Source organism: Cheilinus undulatus, linkage group 21 (assembly GCF_018320785.1).
Source record: "Cheilinus undulatus linkage group 21, ASM1832078v1, whole genome shotgun sequence".
Taxonomy (NCBI): domain Eukaryota; kingdom Metazoa; phylum Chordata; class Actinopteri; order Labriformes; family Labridae; genus Cheilinus; species Cheilinus undulatus.
Genome location: NC_054885.1, coordinates 10,884,340 through 10,905,655, shown reverse-complemented (window position 1 = coordinate 10,905,655; position 21,316 = coordinate 10,884,340). Strand labels below are relative to the sequence as shown.

The 21,316-nt window shown below is 38.3% G+C and overlaps 1 protein-coding gene across 1 annotated transcript in view; it reads left to right on the top strand.

The window, feature by feature from the left end:
* Positions 1-18,969, top strand: part of arhgdig (Rho GDP dissociation inhibitor (GDI) gamma) — a 36,784-nt gene extending 17,815 nt beyond the window's left edge. The window contains exons 2-6 of the mRNA XM_041816713.1: positions 1,297-1,470; positions 2,482-2,565; positions 9,972-10,048; positions 14,409-14,472; positions 15,362-18,969. Coding sequence (XP_041672647.1) covers positions 1,297-1,470; positions 2,482-2,565; positions 9,972-10,048; positions 14,409-14,472; positions 15,362-15,558 — 596 coding nt within the window. The 3' untranslated portion in view covers positions 15,559-18,969. The remainder of the gene's footprint in view (positions 1-1,296; positions 1,471-2,481; positions 2,566-9,971; positions 10,049-14,408; positions 14,473-15,361) is intronic.
* Positions 18,970-21,316: the final 2,347 nt, after the last annotated feature.

Here is a 21,316-nt window from a genome sequence, read left to right as displayed (position 1 = left end):
AACATTTCAATCATATTAAGTAAATGGAAATGGAAATTCCAGACAATTATCTCAAAAATTCTAAGAGCAGAAAATGTAACTATGTAGTAGGAAAGCCAAAATGTAATTTCCTCATGTGCACGATCACAGGAGGCTAAGCCACATAACAGCACATAAGACAACGTATGACATGTAGTAATAAAGAGCTTAAATGGAGATACAGAAAGGCATTGATTACTGGATCTTATGCTGGGTTCAAAGCCAAGCAAAAAAAAAAAAAAAAAAAAGGTACCTAACAGATGTCAGGAGGTTTAAAGAAAAAACACACTTTGCCCAAAAAGAGTCAAGAATTCAAAGACTTAAAAATGATAATAGCTGCTTTGGTTAAATGTTGACATAAACTGCTGTGGTTTGCTGCTGTCTTTTTTCTGTCTCATGTTATTTTCCACTTACTCTAAATAGTCCAGTCTGCATGCGTTTTCTCTGTGGAGATACAGATGAGGTGAAGTTTCTAGAATGAGATTTTAGCTTGCAGAACACATAATCTAATGTCTGTAAAATCCAATATTTCCTCAAAATCCCAGATGAAATCAAACCTCGGATGGTTGGAGCTGCCCCACATAGAGTAATGTGCCCTATTATCCCTGACAGTGAAGTGATCTTGTCTGTGCTGGTCCAGTTACATACACTAGTCTCTGAAACATCATTGGTGAGATGTTAATTTACAAATTAATCATCTTTTATTTTTTCTGCTTTCAACGTCTTTCTAACGTTTTACCTTTTTTGGTAGTGTTTCAGGTTATTTGTCAGTGGCTTATCCAAATAAAATCCTCCTCATTTAAATGTGCTTCATTGTGTGTAAAAGTATTTTCTCATTTTTGGCTTATCTTTACCGAAGAGGTAAACTTTAAAAGGGCAAACTGGATAATATTTTCACAATCTTAAGGTCACTGTTATGCGTATATGGTTGACATTTAGAGCTAAAAAAAATCATCAGTGTTGCAACAATTCAACTGATATGGAAATGCTACATTATTTTATTTTTGTGATGTACTCAATAGATACATTTTGTCAACGTAGCTAAAAGCAACAGCAAGAAGTAGAGCTAAAAACAGTAAAAAGTAAATATAAAACACAACATTGCCAATGTCCCTAATCCAGATTAAAGTTCATTTCAATAAAGATGTTCATACTGATGTGCTGGAGTATGCTGGTATGATGGGGTGCCAGAGAGAAAACGTCCAAAGCTGGTTGATAGAGTAGCCTTTATGCGTACTGTAACTGTGAAGGTAATCTTTAGCTTTTTCTCTCCTGAAGGTGTGATGGCTGACAAGAAGGATTTGCCGATAGAAGATGAAGAGGACGAGAGAAAGCTGAACTACAATCCCCCTGCTCAGAAGTCTTTGGAGGAGATCCAGGAGCTGGACAAAGACGATCAGAGTCTGGTCAAATACAAGCAGACTCTGCTGGGGACGTTACCTGTTACAACAGGTGTGTAAGTTTATTGTCCTGGACAGTCACCATTGACTTCTAGAGACTAAGTGTTGCAGTAAATTGAAATTTACGAGAAAATTTTATAAATCTGAGCCGGTGTACAGTGCATTCAGAAACTATTAAGACCCCTTCACCTTCTTCAGTTTTGTTATATTGCAGCCTAATGTGATAGTTGTTTAAATTATTTTTTCTCTCATTGATCTACGCTCAGTACCCCATCATGACAACATGAAAACAGAATTTTGGAAATGTATCAAAACGAAAAAAAAACCCTGAAATTTCAGACCCTTTACTTAGTACTGCTGAGAAACAACCCAACAGCATGATGCTGCCACCACCATACTTAACTGTGTGGATTGGGCAGGTGATGAGCAGTGGTTTCTCCAGACATAATGTTAAGAACAGAGACCAAAACGTTCAGTCTTGATTTCATCAGAATAGAGAATCTTATTTCTCACAGTATATGGTGCTTTTTGCTAACTCCAAGTGGGCTTTCATGTGTTTTGCACTGAGGAGAGGCTTCCGTCTTGCCACTCTGCTGTAAAGCCCAGATCGTTGGAGGGCTGCATTGATGTTTGTACTGGAACTTGTTCCATCTTCACACAGGATCTCTGGAGCTCAGTAAGAGTTATTGCTCAGTGTGGCAAGGCAACCAGCTCTTTGAAGAGTCCTGGTTGTGCCAAGCTTCTTGCGTTTGAGAATTATGGAGGCCACTATGCTCTTGCAACAATCCTGTTGGTTTCTTTGACTTCATGGCTTGGTTTTTCTCCGATATACACTGTTAGCTGTCGGGCCTTCTGTAGAAAGGAGTGTGCCTTTCCATATTATGCCTGTTTCCACCTACTTCTAGTATTTATGCAAACCCTAACTGACTCAGTAAAGAACAGATATGACTTTACAAGGAAAAACAAATGTTTGCAAAAACTCACTGTGCCTTGAAATCCCTGCAGATGAATGAATGAATAAATAAATGAATCTTGAACTAATCAAACTGTCTTTTATTTGCAGACCTCTCTGTGCCTAATGTCCAGGTGACCAGACTAACTCTACTGTGTGACTCAGCTCCTGGACCAGTCACCATGGACCTGACAGGTACCTAACCTCTGCATTCACTTTAATATTACTGTTGTGGACTGGATTTGGTGTTTGCATATCCCTGCTTTTAAAATGGCTCCATAAAATCACAGCTGGTCCCTGGAGAAAGGCACCGTGCTGTATTTAATGTGAAGAAAGACTGCAGTGGGTGTGTCCATGCAGAGAAGAGGCAGCTAAATGTTTGCTTAGTGGGCAGTATTGACCTCTCCCCCTGGGATGAAGCAAGGCGACATGCAGGGGAGTGAGGTGGCTGTGGGTTTTATAGGTGTTTGTGTGTGCATGTGTGCTGTGCATGGTAATCAGGTGGATACAAGGAGATTATGTCACTCGCTTCAGAGGACAAAGTTGAGGATATAATCAATTTGTGTAAGTTGTTCACCTTCACCTTTCATTGACTTGACTTGGGTGTCAGGGCGTGGTTTGATAAATGGCTTTAACAGTTGGTGGGACTGTGCCATGGGTGTCTGTATGAGAGTGTGCTTTGTTGGTTTGTTTGTTCAGTCAAAATAACCAGTTTCAAAGATACAAGAGAACCCATATTCAGTAAAGAACTAGTGGTGGCAAATAAACTGGTCTCAATACTGTCACTGGTTTAAATGTATGCATTGTATCGTAGCCTGCACTTGGCAGGCATGACCTATATGGCTGTTAGTGTAATATAAACTACAATTGAGCCAATTAGCTAAATCACACACAGAAACTGTGTCTGTCTGTAGCACTGTGCAGCATAGCTTCCCCAAGCATGTTATGCCTATAGGGGCAGTGCTGACTGAAATTTCTGCAGGCGAATGCCACTACTATTGCCAAGTACCTTATACTACCCAACTTCAAAAATATCAAAATATCCCTTCAAGGATGGAGTACCAATTTCATTGCCTCAGCAGTATATGAAGGACCTTGTTTTGATAGCTAGACAGATATTGATGTGAGTCTTTTCTTGAAAGTCCCTTTTAAAATAATCTTAAAACAAATCTGCAGTACAGTAATGACCCAAACAAGAAGTCATTTTCATTTTTGAGTTTTCAAAATGATCAGAAACCAGAGGTCCCCACTCGGTCAGTGTTCCTTATTAGTCCCCACTAAGTATTGTTGGAGAGTATATGTGTGTCAGTGCTTCCCACACGAAAAACAACTGATTTTTCTTTGATTTTTCTCTGTCTGGGTTTTTTTTTTTTTGGTCTGATTTCTTGTCTGATGATTGCTCTGCCTACTGTGCACACACATTTACAAAACACAAGACTGAATCCCAGACTGCTGAAAGCAAAGGTCATGTGGTTTGTAGGAGATACTAACTTTCACTCTGATTCAAACTCACAGAGCTAGGAAGTGCGTGAGTGTGTAATGGATGATCTGCTGAATCTACAAAATGGAAAAAGCCTCCTCTTCTTCCACTGCAGACAAATCTAAAGCCTTCAGATCTGGTCTGAGTTGTAGATGATGAAGGAGGGAAGAGGTGGATGGAAAATCAATTGAGTAATCTCTGGTTAGACTGGAGAGCTACAAATTTCTGGCAGAAAGACTAAGATATGGAGTAAAGGGGCAATCCACTGATTATACACATGAAGTCCAGTTTACTTGGCATCACCATGAAGGCTTAGCAGCAGTTTTTTTTAGGTGGCTGCAGAGGGGTTCAGCCAAGTCTGCTATGTCTCATGCACAAGCAATGCAGATCAAAGAGAAAAATAGGCTTCCTCATATTTTCCCTTGATGATTGGATGTAAAAATGTAGATTCTGTTCAATGTGAATGAATCTGTACTTCCATGTTACAGTACTAAAGAGAAAAGAGAATTTTATTAATGCTGAGTGAGAAAAATTACCATTAATCCTCAATCTATAGAGCAGCAGCATAGTAATCTGTTGTGCCGGTGTATCAGGTTGCAGTCCGATAGCCAAGCCGGCACCAGGCTGGACGTGAAATGGACTTTCCATCCAGGGCTGAATGCATTAGAGAGCTCATTATACACTCCACACTGTTACCATTGCAGTAGGAGCTCAGTGATAATGGGCATTTGCTGTCCTGCGTGTGTCTGTTAGAGAGAGAAGCAAGGGTGAAGAAACAGGGTCAGACACACTGCACAGTAGTAGTACACTTGCTATACTTGTTCTGTCAGAGACCTTTAACTTGTCTGAGGCTGGATGTCTCAGCCTTAACTTCTCACTTCATAACTACTCCCTTGTGCCTTCAGGAGGTGTGACTCTTCAGCAAACGTCTGTCAACACAGGTAACAATTGGACAGGATGTGCTAAGCATGAAGCATTTAGCTTTCTGACTGACCACCAGGGTCAACCCTGCACATGGTTCTATATGTGGCTGCCTGCCTGACTGACTGAGCGAGTGACTCTACTTTCAGAGTCATACATACAGAGTTGCACTATGGGCGGGAATTAACTGTGTGTAATGGCTGCCTCTTGTGCAGTGATTACCTTGGATGTAGCTTTAGCATAGCATCCTTTTTGCCAGGACAGGACCAAATTTCTGCATGAAATAAAGATAAAAAACAACACTGAAAGCTTTTCATGGTGTGAACAGTGTTGCCAGATACAGCTGATAGTTTCCAGCCCAAAACTTGTCCAAAAACCACCAGAATGCACAAAAATAAAAGCCCAAAATCAATATTTAGTATGCTTTCTTTTTATGAACGTACAATACTTATCATTACACAAAACTTACAAAACTTATCATTCTGCCAAAACACACAGTTCAGTCGGGCATTTCAACAGACATCCCTGATATGAGGTTTTAACCTAGTCTTGTTTTTATAAGGTAAAAATCACCAGTCAGGAACTTGAATAAATGTCGCACAGTTTTGTTAAACCAAAAGAGCAAAAAACCTTGAATGTTATCATTTTAGTTGCTAATGCCAATTTAAAATGTTTAATCTTCTATGGAGCATGCTAATTCTTCACATATTTTTATCATGTTATGATAGGATACGATACAACACAATACGAAACAACATGAGACAAAACAAAAAAATATAATACAGTAGGATACAATATGATACAATACGTTGTATTTCGTTTTATTACGATGCAATATGATAAAAATGATGTGATTCGATGATATACAATATGATGTGATGCATCATGAATACAAAATGATAAGATACAATGCAATACATAAAATATGATGCCATATGATACAATACGATAAAAATGATTCAAATGATACAATGGGATATGATACAAAACGATACAATGCGATAAGAAACAAAACAATACAATGAGATAAAATATGACACGATATGATACAATACGATACCAAAGCAAAACAATCAAATTCAATACAATGTGATACGTTATGATGTGATACAATACGTTGCGTTGCATTTTGTTATGTCACCATTCAATACGGTACAATATGATACAGTTGAATAATATACGATATGATGTGATCCAATACGACAATGCGAAATGAAATGATACAATGTGATATGATACAAAACAAAATGATGTGATGTGATAAGATACAATATGATAAAATATGATGTGATACAATACGAAACAAAATGATACAATATGATACAAAACAATACGATGGAATACGATAAAAAATGAAACGATACCATACGATACGATTGATGCAATACAAAACAAAACAATACTATCGATGCGATACAATGTTAATCAATATGATACAATACAATACGATAGGATATGAAATGAAACAATACAATGTGATACGAAATGATATACCCTGTTCAGGCTAAACTCTTGATTGCACCAGACAATAAGAGTGTTAATATCAACTGTAAAAACAGACCCTTTAACATGAGAATTATAAACAATATCAAAATTTTATTTCATTCTCAAGCTAATTGTGCTTTCTTTTCATTTTAACATAACAGCTACTATGGCTTTAGCCCAGCCTTCTGTTCTGTGATAAATGGTTTGTCACATTCTCTGCGGCCTACTGCCAGACCCTTCTGCACACAGTCATATCCTTTAGTGTGACATTCCAGCGCGCTGCTGCCCTACATGTATGCTCAGGCTTTGTTAAACTTTCATGTTCCCAGGGTTCAGTGTTACTATAGCTGAGCACACATGCTGCTACACATTTACAGTCATACATACACATTTTTATTCAAGTCAGCTACCTCTCTTTACCCCACAATTTTATTACATTTATTATGTCATAAATATATGATCATTTTGGGGTAAATTGGGCATGAAATTGATGCAGTAATGAAAGGAATCTGTTTAAAGAACTGGATGCTCACCTTAGCATGAGAGGACGAAGGTGAGGAAAAGGGATCATTTCCTTGTAGTTGATGAAGTTATGGTACAACATTATTATTATTATTCTTATTATGATATTGGCTTTTCCAGCATCAGTATGTCGTGGCTTGCGTGAGCTTCAGTTGTGTTTTCTGTGGATGGATTGTGCATCCTAGCATGCACACTTGCATGAGAATAAACTGTGTGCTTGTATGCGTGTAAGTGTGAAGGGATCAGGTAGACAGCACTCCACATTGACCTATTTTCTCAGTCAGACGCTCCCGAGGGAGGCCGGCATCTCTCCTTTTTTCTCGTTCCTCTTCGTCTCCTGAGACAAGAGAGAGAGGAGGAGAAGAATATAAAGGAGAGAAGGGAGAGGATAGACTAGTTCTTGGAGAGACCGGCTCAATGAAATGAGACTAAAAAAAAAATCTTCTTGGTCTTGGAGGAAGTGTTTTATTAGCTGAAGGACTGAAATGTTTGATTTTATGTAATGGAAGTTTAAAGTGTTTTATGTCGCGGTTTAATACTCCCACACTACTGGCAGTCATCAAAAGCAGAGATTTTTTTACTGGCAAGAGCAGCATGCAGTTCCTGCTTCCTCTTATATAAATGCATTTATATTTAACACATGTGACACCAGTGGGATCAAATCTGTAACCTTAGACAGCGCGTCTTTAAGGTAGTGATACACAGCTGTTTCTGCTCTATTTGTAGGTCGCATCCTTTCCTTATTCGCCTGCCTTCTTTTTTCCTACTGTCTGTTTTCATTCCTCCTCCTCCACCATATCTCCTTCATCTCCTCGCCTCTTTCCTCCTCTTCGTCCATTAGGAAGCACTCAGGACCAACTCTCGAGTTAAAATTGAGATATAAGCTGATTAAGCGGTGGATACATTTCTGATTGTGTTGTGCTGTTACAACAGCTCAGGATGCTTTTTCCCCTCCTTCAGTATGAACCCGTTCAACTTCACTATATGACAAAGACAATTATGTGGTAGAAAAACCAGAAACAATAAATAATCATCAAGCCGGGGTTGTCCAAAAGTCTCACTGCTCAAGGAACCACATTGTAAGTTTGACTGACTCCTCTTTCTTAGAATAAACAAAAATGGAGAATGTTTTAAATCCCCAAACTTTAATGATCTTCAATAGTGCTTCATTTAGGAGTTGTTCATCTGGCATTCCACAAGGCTCTCCATTGAGACCACTCTTATTTAGTCTAAAGGAATTACAGTGCTAGTTTTACACTGACTTCTCCTTTTTAGATAGACATGAGACCAATGGAAAATGTAGACGTTTACTGTGGGTTTTGTGTGTAGATGTGGCTAAATGGCTCAATTGTGCCATATTTTGAAAAATGTAGCCCCTGTAGCACATGGGACAGAGGTTTATGAAAACTGGAAGGGATATACTAGTATGTCATGCGAAGAAGCAATGGCCATCTGCAGCTCTGGTTTCAGTGTCATTGGCCGTGGTGACCCATTATTTGATATGAAACAAGAAGTAGTTTTTCAAAGGGCATAAAATACTTGTCCCCCCTTAGAATTGGTGAAAATGAGCCCAGTGAAAAAAACTTGAAAGAGTGATAAGTTTTGTTAGCAGGTGTCTCTAAATGCCCCAGTGGGGTTCCCTACAATATTTTTTAAATTCCACCATGAAGCACATTTGACAGAGGTTGAAATTTGAAGGGGTATATGTTATGTTAATAAGCAGCGGCTATACTTTCTGGTATCTGTGTCATTGGCCATCATGACTCATTATTTTCCATGAAACAGAAAGTTAATTTTCAGATGCATAAAACACATGTCCTGAAATGAATATTGGTGGACATCAGCCAAAAGGAAAACTAGGAAGTTTAGTATGGGTTTTGTCAGTGGGTGTGGTTAAATGGCTCAGTGGTGCCCCCCTACAGTATTGAAAAAAATCAGCCCCTGTGGCACATATGACAGATGTTTATGAGGATTACCAGGGTTATGTCTTGCTAAGAAGCAGTGGCTATACTTTCTGCAGCTCTGGTTTCAGTGGTGACCAATTATTTGCCATGAAACAGGAAGTAGTTTTTTCAAAGGGCATAAAACACATGTCCCGACTTAGAAATTAGTGGAAATAAGCCCAGTGGAAAACTAGGAAGTTTAGTATGGGTTTTGTCAGTGGGTGCGGCTAAATGGCTCAGTGGTGCCCCCTACAGTATTTAAAAAATTCAGCCCCTTCAGCACATATGACATATGTTTATGAAAATTGGAAGGGCTATATGTCATGCATATCTGCTGCTCTGGTATCTCTGTCATTGGCCATGGTGACCCATAATTTGCCATGAAACAGAAAGTAGTTTTATAAAGGGCATAAAAAAACATGTCCTGACATGAATATTGGTAGACATGAGCCCAATGGAAAATTTAGAAGTTTGATATGGGTTTTGTCAGTGGGTGTAGCTTAATTTTAGCCGCCCCTGTTGCACATTTAACAGATGTTTATGAAAACTGAAAGGGAAATTTGCCATACTAAGAAGCAGTGGCTAATACTTTCTGCAGCTCTGGTATCAGTGTCATTGGCCATGGTGACCCATTATTTGCCATGAAACAGGAAGTAGTTCTTCAAAAGGCCTTAAAGACTTATGCTGATATGAATAATTGTATAATGGAAAAGTTAGATGGTGGTTATGGATCAGTGGGTGTGGCTAATTGACTCAGTGGTGAGCCATTAAAATTAAAAATCCAGCCCCTTTAGCATAAATGACAGAGGAAAACTATCAGGGATATCTGTCATGCTAAGATCCATACTGTAAACACGAAAGGAAATCTGCTATTTAGCAATTTAGTTAAAAGAAATTGTTCAAAATAACCATTTCCAGGGGTATATCTAGGGTTCATGTTGGCAGACAAGAGCCCAGTGGAGAAATGAGAATTTTCAGGGAGTTTTTTCAGTGGGTGTGGCATTTAGAAAACAAGTATCTTTCCAGAATGTACACGCTTAAATTGTTCTGATTTGTCTATTTTTGTAATATTTTTAATATTATGGTAAATCTTATGTGTGCTGCTGATAACCTCAGGCTCTCTGAGCGTGATTTGATTCATGTGTTAAAAACAGCAGTGTGGTCATAGAGTGAGTCATTTTGCAGCAGATGATGTCAACATATGTCTCATGTTGACAGTGACTGATATGGACTGTTTTTCATTTGTGCAGGAGACCTGAAAGCTCTGAGGGAGAAGACCTTTATCTTAAAGGAAGGAGCAACATACAGACTAAAGATAGACTTCAAGGTAAGACGGATGGAGGGAGTCCCAGGGGAGGATTACTGATGGAGAGATTTACAGTACATTACAACAAGGATGGATAGAATGAACAAGCAGATGATAAAGTATTCACATTAACTATTAAAGAGACTGAGTGAGAGAGAGAGCGGCTGTGCTGAGTAAGCCAACATGTGCTGTACAATCAAACCACAATATCAAACAAGGCCATTATCATATTTAATGAGGTGTTTCAGGGCTGTTCTGTTATAGTGCCAGTAAGGATAAATGCTGGAGAAACAACTTGTCTTTGAAAGCCTAAGTTTGTTCCCAAGTCTGACAAATAACTATTTTAAACCATCTGAATTAGACCTTCACCATAATTTTTATTGTTCAAATATTCAGAAATGCCACAATGGCTCAGTTCATTAATAATCCTGTAAAGAGTTTTACATAAAGCCACGAAGACATTATATCTCAATGCAGCATACTGTATTGATTGTATTACATCATACTGTATGGTATAATATTGTATTATACCCCGTTAAATCACACATATCATATCACATTGTACCTTATTGTATTGTGTTACACTGTATGGCAGTGGTTCTCAAATGGTGTGATAAGGCAAACTTATGAGCCGCTATTAATCAAACTATTGATTGATCTCACTACCAAAGGCCAAAAAATAATTATTTACATTTATGAAAGGAAAAAAAATAACCAAACAATTATATGTTAGTAAGGCCAAAATATTTTGTTACATTTAGTTTTTGGGAAGTCCGGTCTCTTCAGTGTCTTTTCAGTAAAAACTAGCCCTTGTACAAATGTAGTTGATGACCCATGGCTTAGCATAATGGAGGGTAATGTAATGAAACGCAATGCAACATAACATTATGCATCATAATGTAAAGAAACACAACAATGTAAAGTAACATTACATTATAGATTGTACTGTATTATGTCTGATAACATTGTATCTTATATTGTATCATACAGTAGGCTATGCTATGGTAATGAATAGTTTTCTGACCACTGCGCAAAGCCTACTCCAGCACATCCCAAAGATTCTCAATGGGGTTAAGGTCTGGACTCTGTGGTGGCCAATTCCATGCGTGAAAATGATGTCTCATGCTCCCTGAACCACTCTTTTACAATTTAAGCCCGATGAATCCTGGCATTGTCATCTTGGAATATGCCCGTGCCATTAGGGAAGATAAAAAGTGAAACTAAACGTAACATAATGTAACCTAACCTAGCGTAGCATAACATAATGTAATGTAACATAACATAACATCACGTAGCATAACGTAATGTAATGTAACAAATAATATTTCATTGATTCATATTGTAACACATAACATCCAATCATTCTGTATCATACTGCATGGTATGGTTTAGTTTGTAATGTTAGGATGTGGTATCCAACTGTTTGGTATTGTATCATATCATATTTTATTTTTTTGGATAGTATCATTTCATTTGAGACTGTATCTAATAATATGATGTGGTATTGCATGGCATTGTGACATACATAATCAGCATATCTAATTCTATTGTATTGTGTTGTTTCATGTATCTTTTGTCAACTTCCTGTTGTCACTCACCTTTTAAAACATCTCATAATCTTTTACATGGATTGGTGCACTCTTTAGCATGAACACCATTAGCCCCAAAGCACTCATTCTAATTATACCTGACATTGGTATTTATTTTGTGGTATCCTCTATTGGAGTCAAACTTGTTTTAGTGAAATGACAACGACGTGCATGGATCACAGTTAAATAAATACTGCATGTTAATGTTGTACTTAAAAGAACCACTGATAGACGTTTCCACAAGTGGACTTCTGGGGCTTAAATTGTCCTTTTTGATGCATTTATAGCTATAGCAACAAAAGTAACTGCTTTACTTATTATATAATTAGTGTAAGATTAAGTTTAAGAAAAAAAAACAGCACACACTTTATTTACTGCCCTTACTGCTTCATTGTTGCAGATAGGAGCATTTTTTCCAGTGTGACAATAACAAGAAGAATCAATCTCAAATTGTCCATTAATTGCTCCCTTTCAAGCCTCTCCACTCGGCCTCTCTGTCATCTCTCTCTCCATCCGTTTCTGAGCGTTTTCTCTTCCTCCAAGCTCTTTCCTGCCTCCGCCATTACTCATGACTCCTGTAAACATACAGAAGCAATTTCCCAAGCTGTGTGCCCACTGAAAATAAATACGGACTGAGGACGATTCAATATTTCTGACATGAATGCAGAGCAGATACCCAGAGAGACAGAGTTCACCCAGAGGCTAGGACGGATGCGTATTGAACAATGAGATAAAATGCACCGACAAACAAACAAATCAAACCACAAATGCAAAGACACAACCACTGGATGTTTTGTGATGAATATGTTTTTTTTTTAATAGATGAGCTGACCATTTGTGGCTATTTAGTGATAAATCTTGTTAATCAGATCAGGACTCAGGGACTGTTTGAAAACAGATCCACTGTTTCCTCCAGTTAAGCTGTTCTGAGTTTTGGTAAATGTCATACTAATCGAGACCCTTGGATCTGTGTCTGTCTTGCTGATATATCGTGAGAATAAGATTTGGCATGCATAGAAATGTGGATGTTAGGGGATATGTTGGGAGTGACAGGCTTGGAGATCAAATTCATACTCAGCTATGAGGACACCTTGTGGACAACCAGCATCACTGCATACAAAAGCAAACCACACAGAAAGACCCTGTTTGAAGGGGATTGGAACCCTCTTGCTTTGAATTAACTAACATGCAGCTATTGTTCTAACTATTGTTAGTTCAACTACACTACATGGACAAAAGTATTTGGCCACACCTGTTAATTATCAAATTGAGATGTTTCAGTCAGACCTGTTGCCACAGGTGGACTGTGATGGATGCCACTGTTCCCCAGAGCACAAAACAAGGACTATAAAGACATGGGTTAATGAGTTTGGTGTGTGACTGGCCCGCACAGAGCCCAGACCTCAACCCTTATTTAAAATCTTTGGGATGAACTGGAATGGAAATTGCGAGCCACGCCTTCTCGCACCACATCAGTGCCTGACCTCATAAACTCTCTACAGCAGTGAAACTCAACATGTGGCTCTTGAGCCACGTGTGGCAGTTTTATGATTATTTGTGGCTCCTTTATGTCTTAATTTTGAATATCATTCCCTCAGAAAACCTTATAAAAGGGAAGCTTTTTTTCCCACCATTTTTACCACTTTTCACCCATTTAAGCTACCTTTTGCAATTACATACCACCTTTTTCCTGCTTTTTTTTTTACCCATTTTGACATTTTTTGACTATTTTTAACCCATTTTTTGCCACTTTTATCCCATTTTTGCCCCTTTTCACCATTTTTTCTCCCAATTTTCACCCATTTATGCTACCTGTTGCCATTAAATACCACTTGCTTTCTCTTTTTTTGCCCGTTTTTATCACTTCTTTTTGCCATTATATCCCATTTTTGCCCTTTTTTCACCACTTTTCAACCATTTCAGCTACCCTTTGCTACTAAATACCACTTGTTTCCTGTTTTTTTTTTTCCATTTTTGCCACTCTTGGCTGCTTTTTGCCCATTTTAGTCACTTTTAACTTTTTTTTTTTTTTTTTTTTTTTGCCACATTTGGACCATTTTATGTCACCTGTAACAATTTTTTTTGTCACTTCTCACCCATCTTTTCTATTTTCTGACCCCTTTTCCACTTTTTCTCCCTATTTCACCTCTTTTTGTTTCTTTTTGACCATTTTTGCCACCTTTAACTTATTGTTGTTGTAATTCAAGCTGTTTTTGCTTCACTGCTTAGATTGTGGCCCTTGCAAAGGTATTTTTCAACAATTTGGCTCTTTGGTTGAGCAGGGTTGAGTAACACTGCTCTACAGAATGATGGGCGCAAACTCCTTAAGAAAAATAAATCTTGTGGAAAGCCTTCCAAGAAGAGTGGAGAATATTATAGCTGCAATTCCATATTAAATTATATGTATTTAAATATTATGTCATAACAGTCCCTGGTAGTGTAATGGTCAGGAGGCCGAATACTTTTGTCCATGAAGTGTATGTAGACAATCTACATTTTTTGCATGCCAACAGCAAGACTTCCCTGTAGATTTTTAGATCACTTTTATCTTAGAGTAAATCAAATCATATTAACAATACTTACATTAAACTGGAAAATGTGTATAATTTAAGTTTTTTTATGTTTTCAGATTTATTTGTATTTTTATTACCAGTGACAAAAGTCCAACCAACTCAGGGTGTGTATGCTATCTGTGTAACAGACCCTCTAGATTATTCTAGTCTTTACTTGATCTGACTTGGATCATTCTGTTAAATTTTGTTTATTAATCAGATTAAAATGTGTGTCTGCAGGTGAACAGAGAGATTGTTTCTGGTTTGAAGTACCATCACGTGACCAGCAGAAAAGGAATAATTGGTGAGTTCATCCTCCAACTGACTTAAAATAAGATAAGAGTGTTTTTGGTGTTTCAGATCTTTATGTGACAAAAAGATATGAAACTCCTTTTTCAAACCTTACAGTGCATTTTTAAAAATTCAAACTCATAGTATACATAGTATTAACTTAAAGGGGACATATTATGAAAAATAATAACTTTTTCAGGCTTTTCTAACAAAAATATGTGCCCTGGCCTGTCTACAAGGACCCCCCCCCCCCCCTTCAGAAAATGTGTGCTGAAACAAGCCGTTCTCAGATTTTCCCCTCATGATGTCACATGGGGAGTTAGCCCCGCCCCCAGGTTCAGTTGGCCCTCCCTGTTTGGAAGAAAGTTCCACCCTCCTCTCCTGGATCTTCTTCTCAGCTGCCAGCTGACAGGAGGATCAGGAGAGCCACATCCATTAAGCCACATTCATTTCCTGAGAGGGGTGGAGTAACAGAAACAGCTGGTTCTGAGCAGGGCTGAAAAGGGGAGTTTTTAGACATAAAAAAATCCAATACTAGAGTGTTTTTTCAGCAACAAACTTCACAGGCATGTTTTGGGGACCACTGAGAACAAAATAAACTTAAAAGGGTCAAATACTGTATGTCCCCTTTAACTGACCCACATGTAGGGTTGGGTTTGGACTTTTTTGACTGACACACAAGAATGAATAGCATTTATTTACCCTGTCTGTCTTGACTTGCAACACCAAATGAAGTACTTACATTAAAGAATCTATCAAATGTTGTTTAAACACAGTTTTGAGTAGAAAATGCTTTTTCACTTCAAGCTCTCTTCAAGACTTTGTAGATGTAAATAATATCTGTGTAGCTTGTAATTGAACTTTCTAACAGAAAAATGTGTTTATTTTCTTTCTTCCTTCAGTGGAAAAGGTGTCCCACATGGTGGGAAGTTACGGCCCGAAAGAGAAGGAGCACGAGTACGTGAGCCCGCTGGATGAGGCCCCTATAGGCATGATTTCCCGAGGCCACTACCAGATCAAGTCCCGCTTCATCGATGACGACAAGATTGTCTACTTGGCGTGGGATTGGAACTTAGACATCAAGAAGGACTGGGATTAATGAAGGCAGAGAGATGATGATGCTGCCTTTGCTATGATCTACTTTTCTTCTTTACCTCCCTGTTTCCCTTCTCTTCTTCTCTCCTAACTCCTCCTCCATTTTCTCCCCAGTCTGTTGACGCCATGTCTCCTGAAACCTAATGAGGACTTGAGAGAAAGCAGTCCCCTTCTCTCTGCCTTCTGTTTTCTATATCATAACACAAATTGTGGCTTTTTGGAGACGCCCTTATCTTTTTACTTTCATTTTCTTTTACTCATCGTTTCTTACCTCTGTCATGTTTTTAAGCTTCATAACCTGGAGAAGCAGGTCTTTAAAGGACCCCAGCTTGAGGCACATAGGAATATACGATAGATTATTACAAAATCCAAATGAGATTTCAAGAGAGAAGCCATGAATTATGTGCAAAATGAGCCTATAAGAATGCTTAGTTGGAGTTTAAGTTGAGCAGAAATTATTGGCCTAGAGGCCTCTTGTAGCTGTAAAACAGACCTGAGCATCATTAAGCTTTATGACTTCTACAGTGTTATAATATTCTAGAAGCAAGTGTCTGAATATAGCTGAGCAAATGGCAAGCTTTAAATGCTAGAGATAAATCTGGTAGGTTCTTACAGCCAAAATAAACACAAAAGCTGAGTTTCAGTTGCAGGCCATCGACGAACTTAACCTTTCTGATTAAATCTCCTAAGGCACCATGGGAAACTGAGTTCCAAAGTAGACCTGGTAAGACCTCCCAGCGATTATAGGCCTCCGAGACGTCTACAGTTTACCAGAAAGTGAAAGTGCAGTGATGACAAAAGATGGAAGCTGTGGGTGTTTCTGTCAAAGTATAACATGTATGGGATGAACACCAGGCCCAGTGACCTTTGACCTCCCAAGATCCAATCAGTTCATCCTTAAATCAGAGTGGATGCTAGTGCAAAGTTTAAAGAAAATCCTTCACGGTTCTTGAGATATTACAATCACAAGAAATGGTTAAACATGAGGCCCAATGACCTTGACCTGTGACCCTGGAAATCTGAACACTTCATCTTTGAGTTAGAGCGGGCATCAGTGGGAATTTTAAAGAAAACCCATCAATGGGTTCACTAGGTATTGCATCCACAGCAATGAGGCCTAATGACCTTGACCTTTAACATGTGACCTTGAAACTCCTTGAGTCATAGTGGACATTTGAGCTGAGTCTGATTAGTATCTCTAAAAGCATCTTGAGATATTGTGTGCAACAAGGATTAAACATGATGGCTTATAACTTAGACCAGGGGTGTCCAAACTATGGTCACGTGGGCCATTTTTGATGTTTTGTCCCATAGCAAATTCTAAAAGTAAAGGTAAATATAGTCCACATTACAATATAAAGTTTGTGCTTTTTGTATAGTACTTCTTGGTTTCATTGTTAACTTGGTAAACAAACATTTTGACAAGTAGAATTATAACAAAATTGAGATGACACTGTAAATGGTAGGCAGAATGGCAACCAAAATAACAACTGTAGCTTGACTCAACGCCCTAATGGCTTACAGCAGCAAATAGTAGTACCAATGGCATTCCAGGGACAGAGCCAGGGCTGACTCAGCACCCTGCAGTCTGATAGGCCTCCCCCAAATCCTCTTTAATGATTGACTGTTGCTTTGTAAGCCATTAACAAGTCATTTAAGCATACCCAATCACTAAGCATATCTTAACCTACAACATTAGTTTTACTAACTAGGTAAAATATAAGAAAGTGGCCCCACCATTCTTAAATTTTTTCTGCATTTGGCCCTCTGTGGAAAAGGTTTGGACACCCCTGATGTAGATGTACGACCCCCATAATTTGAACAGCTCCTTCTAGAGTCAGAGTGGATGTTTATGTAAACTCTAAAGAAAGTTCTTTCAAGGGTTCTTAACATATTGCATCTAAAGCAAAGCATGAACACAAGCTCTAATGGTCTTGGCCTTTGAAATCCATACCTAATTAGTCCACTTGAGTCAGAGTGGTCATTTATGCAAGGTTTAAAGAAAGTCCCTCCAAAAGCTCTCTAGATAGCTCATTCACAGCAAGTATTAAACAACAGGCCCAGTGACCTTGACCTCTTTTATCCTTGAGTCTGAGTGGACAGTTCTGCAAAGTCTGAGGAGAATCCCTTTAAAGGTGAAGATTGCAAGCAAGGGATGAAGATAAGGCGTGAGGACTTTGACGTTCGACCTGTGAGCTCTCAAATCGAATCCAACCCACCTTCAGTCAGAGTGGACACTCGTGAAAAGTCTTGATAAAACCGCTCGAAGTGTTCTTTAGATATTGTGTTCAATAGAAACGCCTGACGGATGGATGGACAACACAAAAACATAATGCTTTCAGCCTTGGCTATTGCCAGCACAGAGGCATAAAAAGCACATGAGTTAGATTTATATTTGCTATTTTATTTCCATTTCCCCTTTTTTAGTCAGGTCTTAAATGATACCTTTCATACTCCTAACTTAACTCATTTTATAAACATGTTCTTTTTGTACCATGTCTGATGTAATGATTGGCTGAACTTGAACAGAATAAGGGGTTCATCATTGTTAATTTAATGGTGCCTTTTATTGTGTTTTATAAATGTTTACACCTTAACTTTTTTGCATTATACCATTGCCAATTTTTCTTGCCTCCAACAAATCAGACACATTTTTTGCAGAAGAAACAATAGTGCAGTATCGATTTGATCAACTGCATCTGCTACAGAAAGTTTTCACTGAAACCACCACTCTTTTTAACCCATAGATAAAACGGTTCTTTAAGAAGAGGTAGCTTTTCTTAAAAGATCTCTCATTGAGATCTCTGGCTTGTGCTTTATCAACTTTAGACATTTTAATATTTCTGTTTCCCAAGTCTTGGTGGAGCTTTTTGAGCATAGACCAATGAACGACTGTAACTAAACTGTGCATAGTGTAGAAAGAGATGCATGTACGTCCTTTAGGATTTGATACCCAGTAAAAAACTTACAAAGTAAGCCCTTTCTAAACCTCTCTGGTATCAAATGTGAATATAATTCTGCTTTGAACATTAAAGACAGATAGTAGCAGAAACATGGAGTATTGTCTTAGAGGAGGATGGATGAGATACCCTTAAAAATAAGAAATATCATTACTGTGTTAAGTCTTTGGATATGATATTGTCATTGTTGCTGAGCATACTGAACATTGAAAACCATTTGAAATCGTTGTGATCTAAGACTAACTGTAAATGTAGGCTTGTTGGGTGTTGCATGGTTAAGCAAGATTCTCTCTTCCTTTTTTACGACTATTGTAAAATTCATTGTGATTAAAAAAAAGATACTAACGCAATATCCAGATGTCAATGGTTGCCATATACTTCAGATACAGTGATTACAGGGATGTTTTTAAAGGACACGAGAGCTGGGGACATTTGTCTGTATAATAACCCCGGCTTGTCACCATCAAAATCTGCATCCCCAGATATTTGTGTCCGATCACATATCCTGTATCTTTTAATAAAGGCAATTCAAACAACCTGTGAAGTATCTTATTGAAATACATGCCTGCTCTGGTATAGTACAACACATGTACTTTAATATGGAGTTGGGAGGGTTTCCAAAAGATTCCGGAGTATTTCTGTAGGAATTTGTCCCCATTCATTCTGAGGTCAGGCACTGATGTTGAACCAGAAGGCCTGGCTTCTTCCAAAGGAGCTGGATGGGGTTGAGGTCAGGTTCCTCCACACCGAGCTCATCAAACCATGTCTTCATAGTCCTTGCTTTTGTGCTCTGAGGCACAGTCATGTTAGAATAGAAAAGGGCCTTTCTGAAACTGTTGCCACACAGTTGGAAGCATAGCATTGTCCAAATGTCTTGGTCTGCTGAAGCATTAAGATTGGCATTCACTGTTTTTTTAACCATGACTGGAAACATAATGTACAACAGCGTACTGGGACCCACTGAAAAATGAAAACAGATAAGAGAATCTGTTTCTTTTTGAGTAAAAAAGTCAAAAATTGGGTGAAAAAACATATTTCTTTTTAATATTACAGAGTTGTATATTTGCAAGAAAAAACACTCAGAATTTCTAAGTTTAAAAGTTTGATATTTACGGGAAAACTTGAAATTTCTGAATCCAAAAAGTCTTTCATTTTGACAAAACTTAAAAAAAATCAAATTTTTAAGATTGGAAATTTAAAAAAGTGTAAGGTGTGACATTTGCAAGAAACCAAACTGAAAACCACGATTTGGTTCTGGACTTTAATACAATCTTTTGTCAAAAGGGCAACAAGACTTTATTCAATCAAGTCAATTTGTCCAAGTCCTCCATAAAGTCCAGTTGCCCAAGTCCTCCATTTAGTCCAATTGCTCAAGTCCACTATGAAGACTAATTGCCCAAGTCCTCCATAAAGTCCAGTTGCCCAAGTCCACTATGAAGTCTAATTGCCCAAGTCCTCCTTAAAGTCCAGTTGCCCAAGTCCTCAATAAAGTCCACTTGCCCAAGTCCTCCATTTGGTCTAATTGCTCAAGTCTTCCAAAAAGTCCAGTTGCCCAAGTCCTCCAAAAAGTCCAGTTGTCCAAGTCCTCCACAAAGTCCAGTTGCCTAAGTCCTCCATAAAGTCCACTTGCCCAGGTCCTCCAATTAGTCTAACTGCCCAAGTCCTCCATAAAGTCCAGTTGCCCAAGTCCTCAAAAAAGTCCAGTTGCCCAAGTCCTTCATTTAGTCCAATTTCCCAAGTGCACCATAAAGTCCAACTGCCTAAGTCCTCCTTAAAGTCCAGTTTTCCAATTCCTCCAAAAAGTTCAGTTGCCCAAGTCCTCCATCAAGTCTAATTTCCCATGTCCTCCATAAAGTTAATTTGTCCAAGTCCTCCATGAAGTCAATTTTTCCAAGTCCTCTATTTAGTCCAATTGCCAATTGGTCTAATTGCTCAAGTCTTCCAAAAAGTCCAGTTGTCCAAGTCCTCCAAAAAGTCCAGTTGTCCAAGTCCTCCACAAAGTCCAGTTGCCTAAGTCCTCCATAAAGTCCAGTTGCTCAGGTTCTCCATAATGTCCAGTTGCCAAAGTCCTCCATCAGGTCCAATTGTCTAAGTCTTCCATTTGTCCAGTTGAACTCAAGCACATACTACTGTATGCCAGGTTGAATAGATGTTTTCTAGCTGTAGCTATGAGTTATCAAATGTGTTTTTACTTCAGATATATAGAGAGAAGTCAAATAATGATGCTTAGAGTCCCCGTGTTTTTACAGTTTTTATTTTACAGCATTAACACAGTAAAACAGAAGATGAGCCTCAGGATGTGAAAAATCCCACTGTGTGATCTGCTCAAGTACAAATGAAATTTCCTGCATGAAAACATTAACACAATAAAATGAGTTTTACTTTGTCAATGCTTTATTTTAACCTTACTTTAGTTTACATATATATCAGCCTTAATGCACAGTTGTTCAGTTACTTGTTATTCAGGAGCCTCGCTGTTCTTTCACCTGGAAATTCTTCTCATTGAGACCTTTTCCACTAAAATACACTATCAATATCCTCAGGTTTTAACTTTTAACTTTTGGTATCTTCTTACCTTAAGCCTTACCCTAATCCTATTTACTCTGATAATTTTTTTTAAGTTTCAGCGTGTATTTCCATTCTGAGATATACAACGTCTCAGATTAATGGTCTGTGAGAATGGCGGTCAGAGATATACGGTCTACAGCTAAAACTGTATTTCCCTGTGGAGGTCTTCCAGGTGCGTCCATTCCATTTTGGGCTCAGAGTAGACCCAAAATGGGATGATATATCATGTCTGGT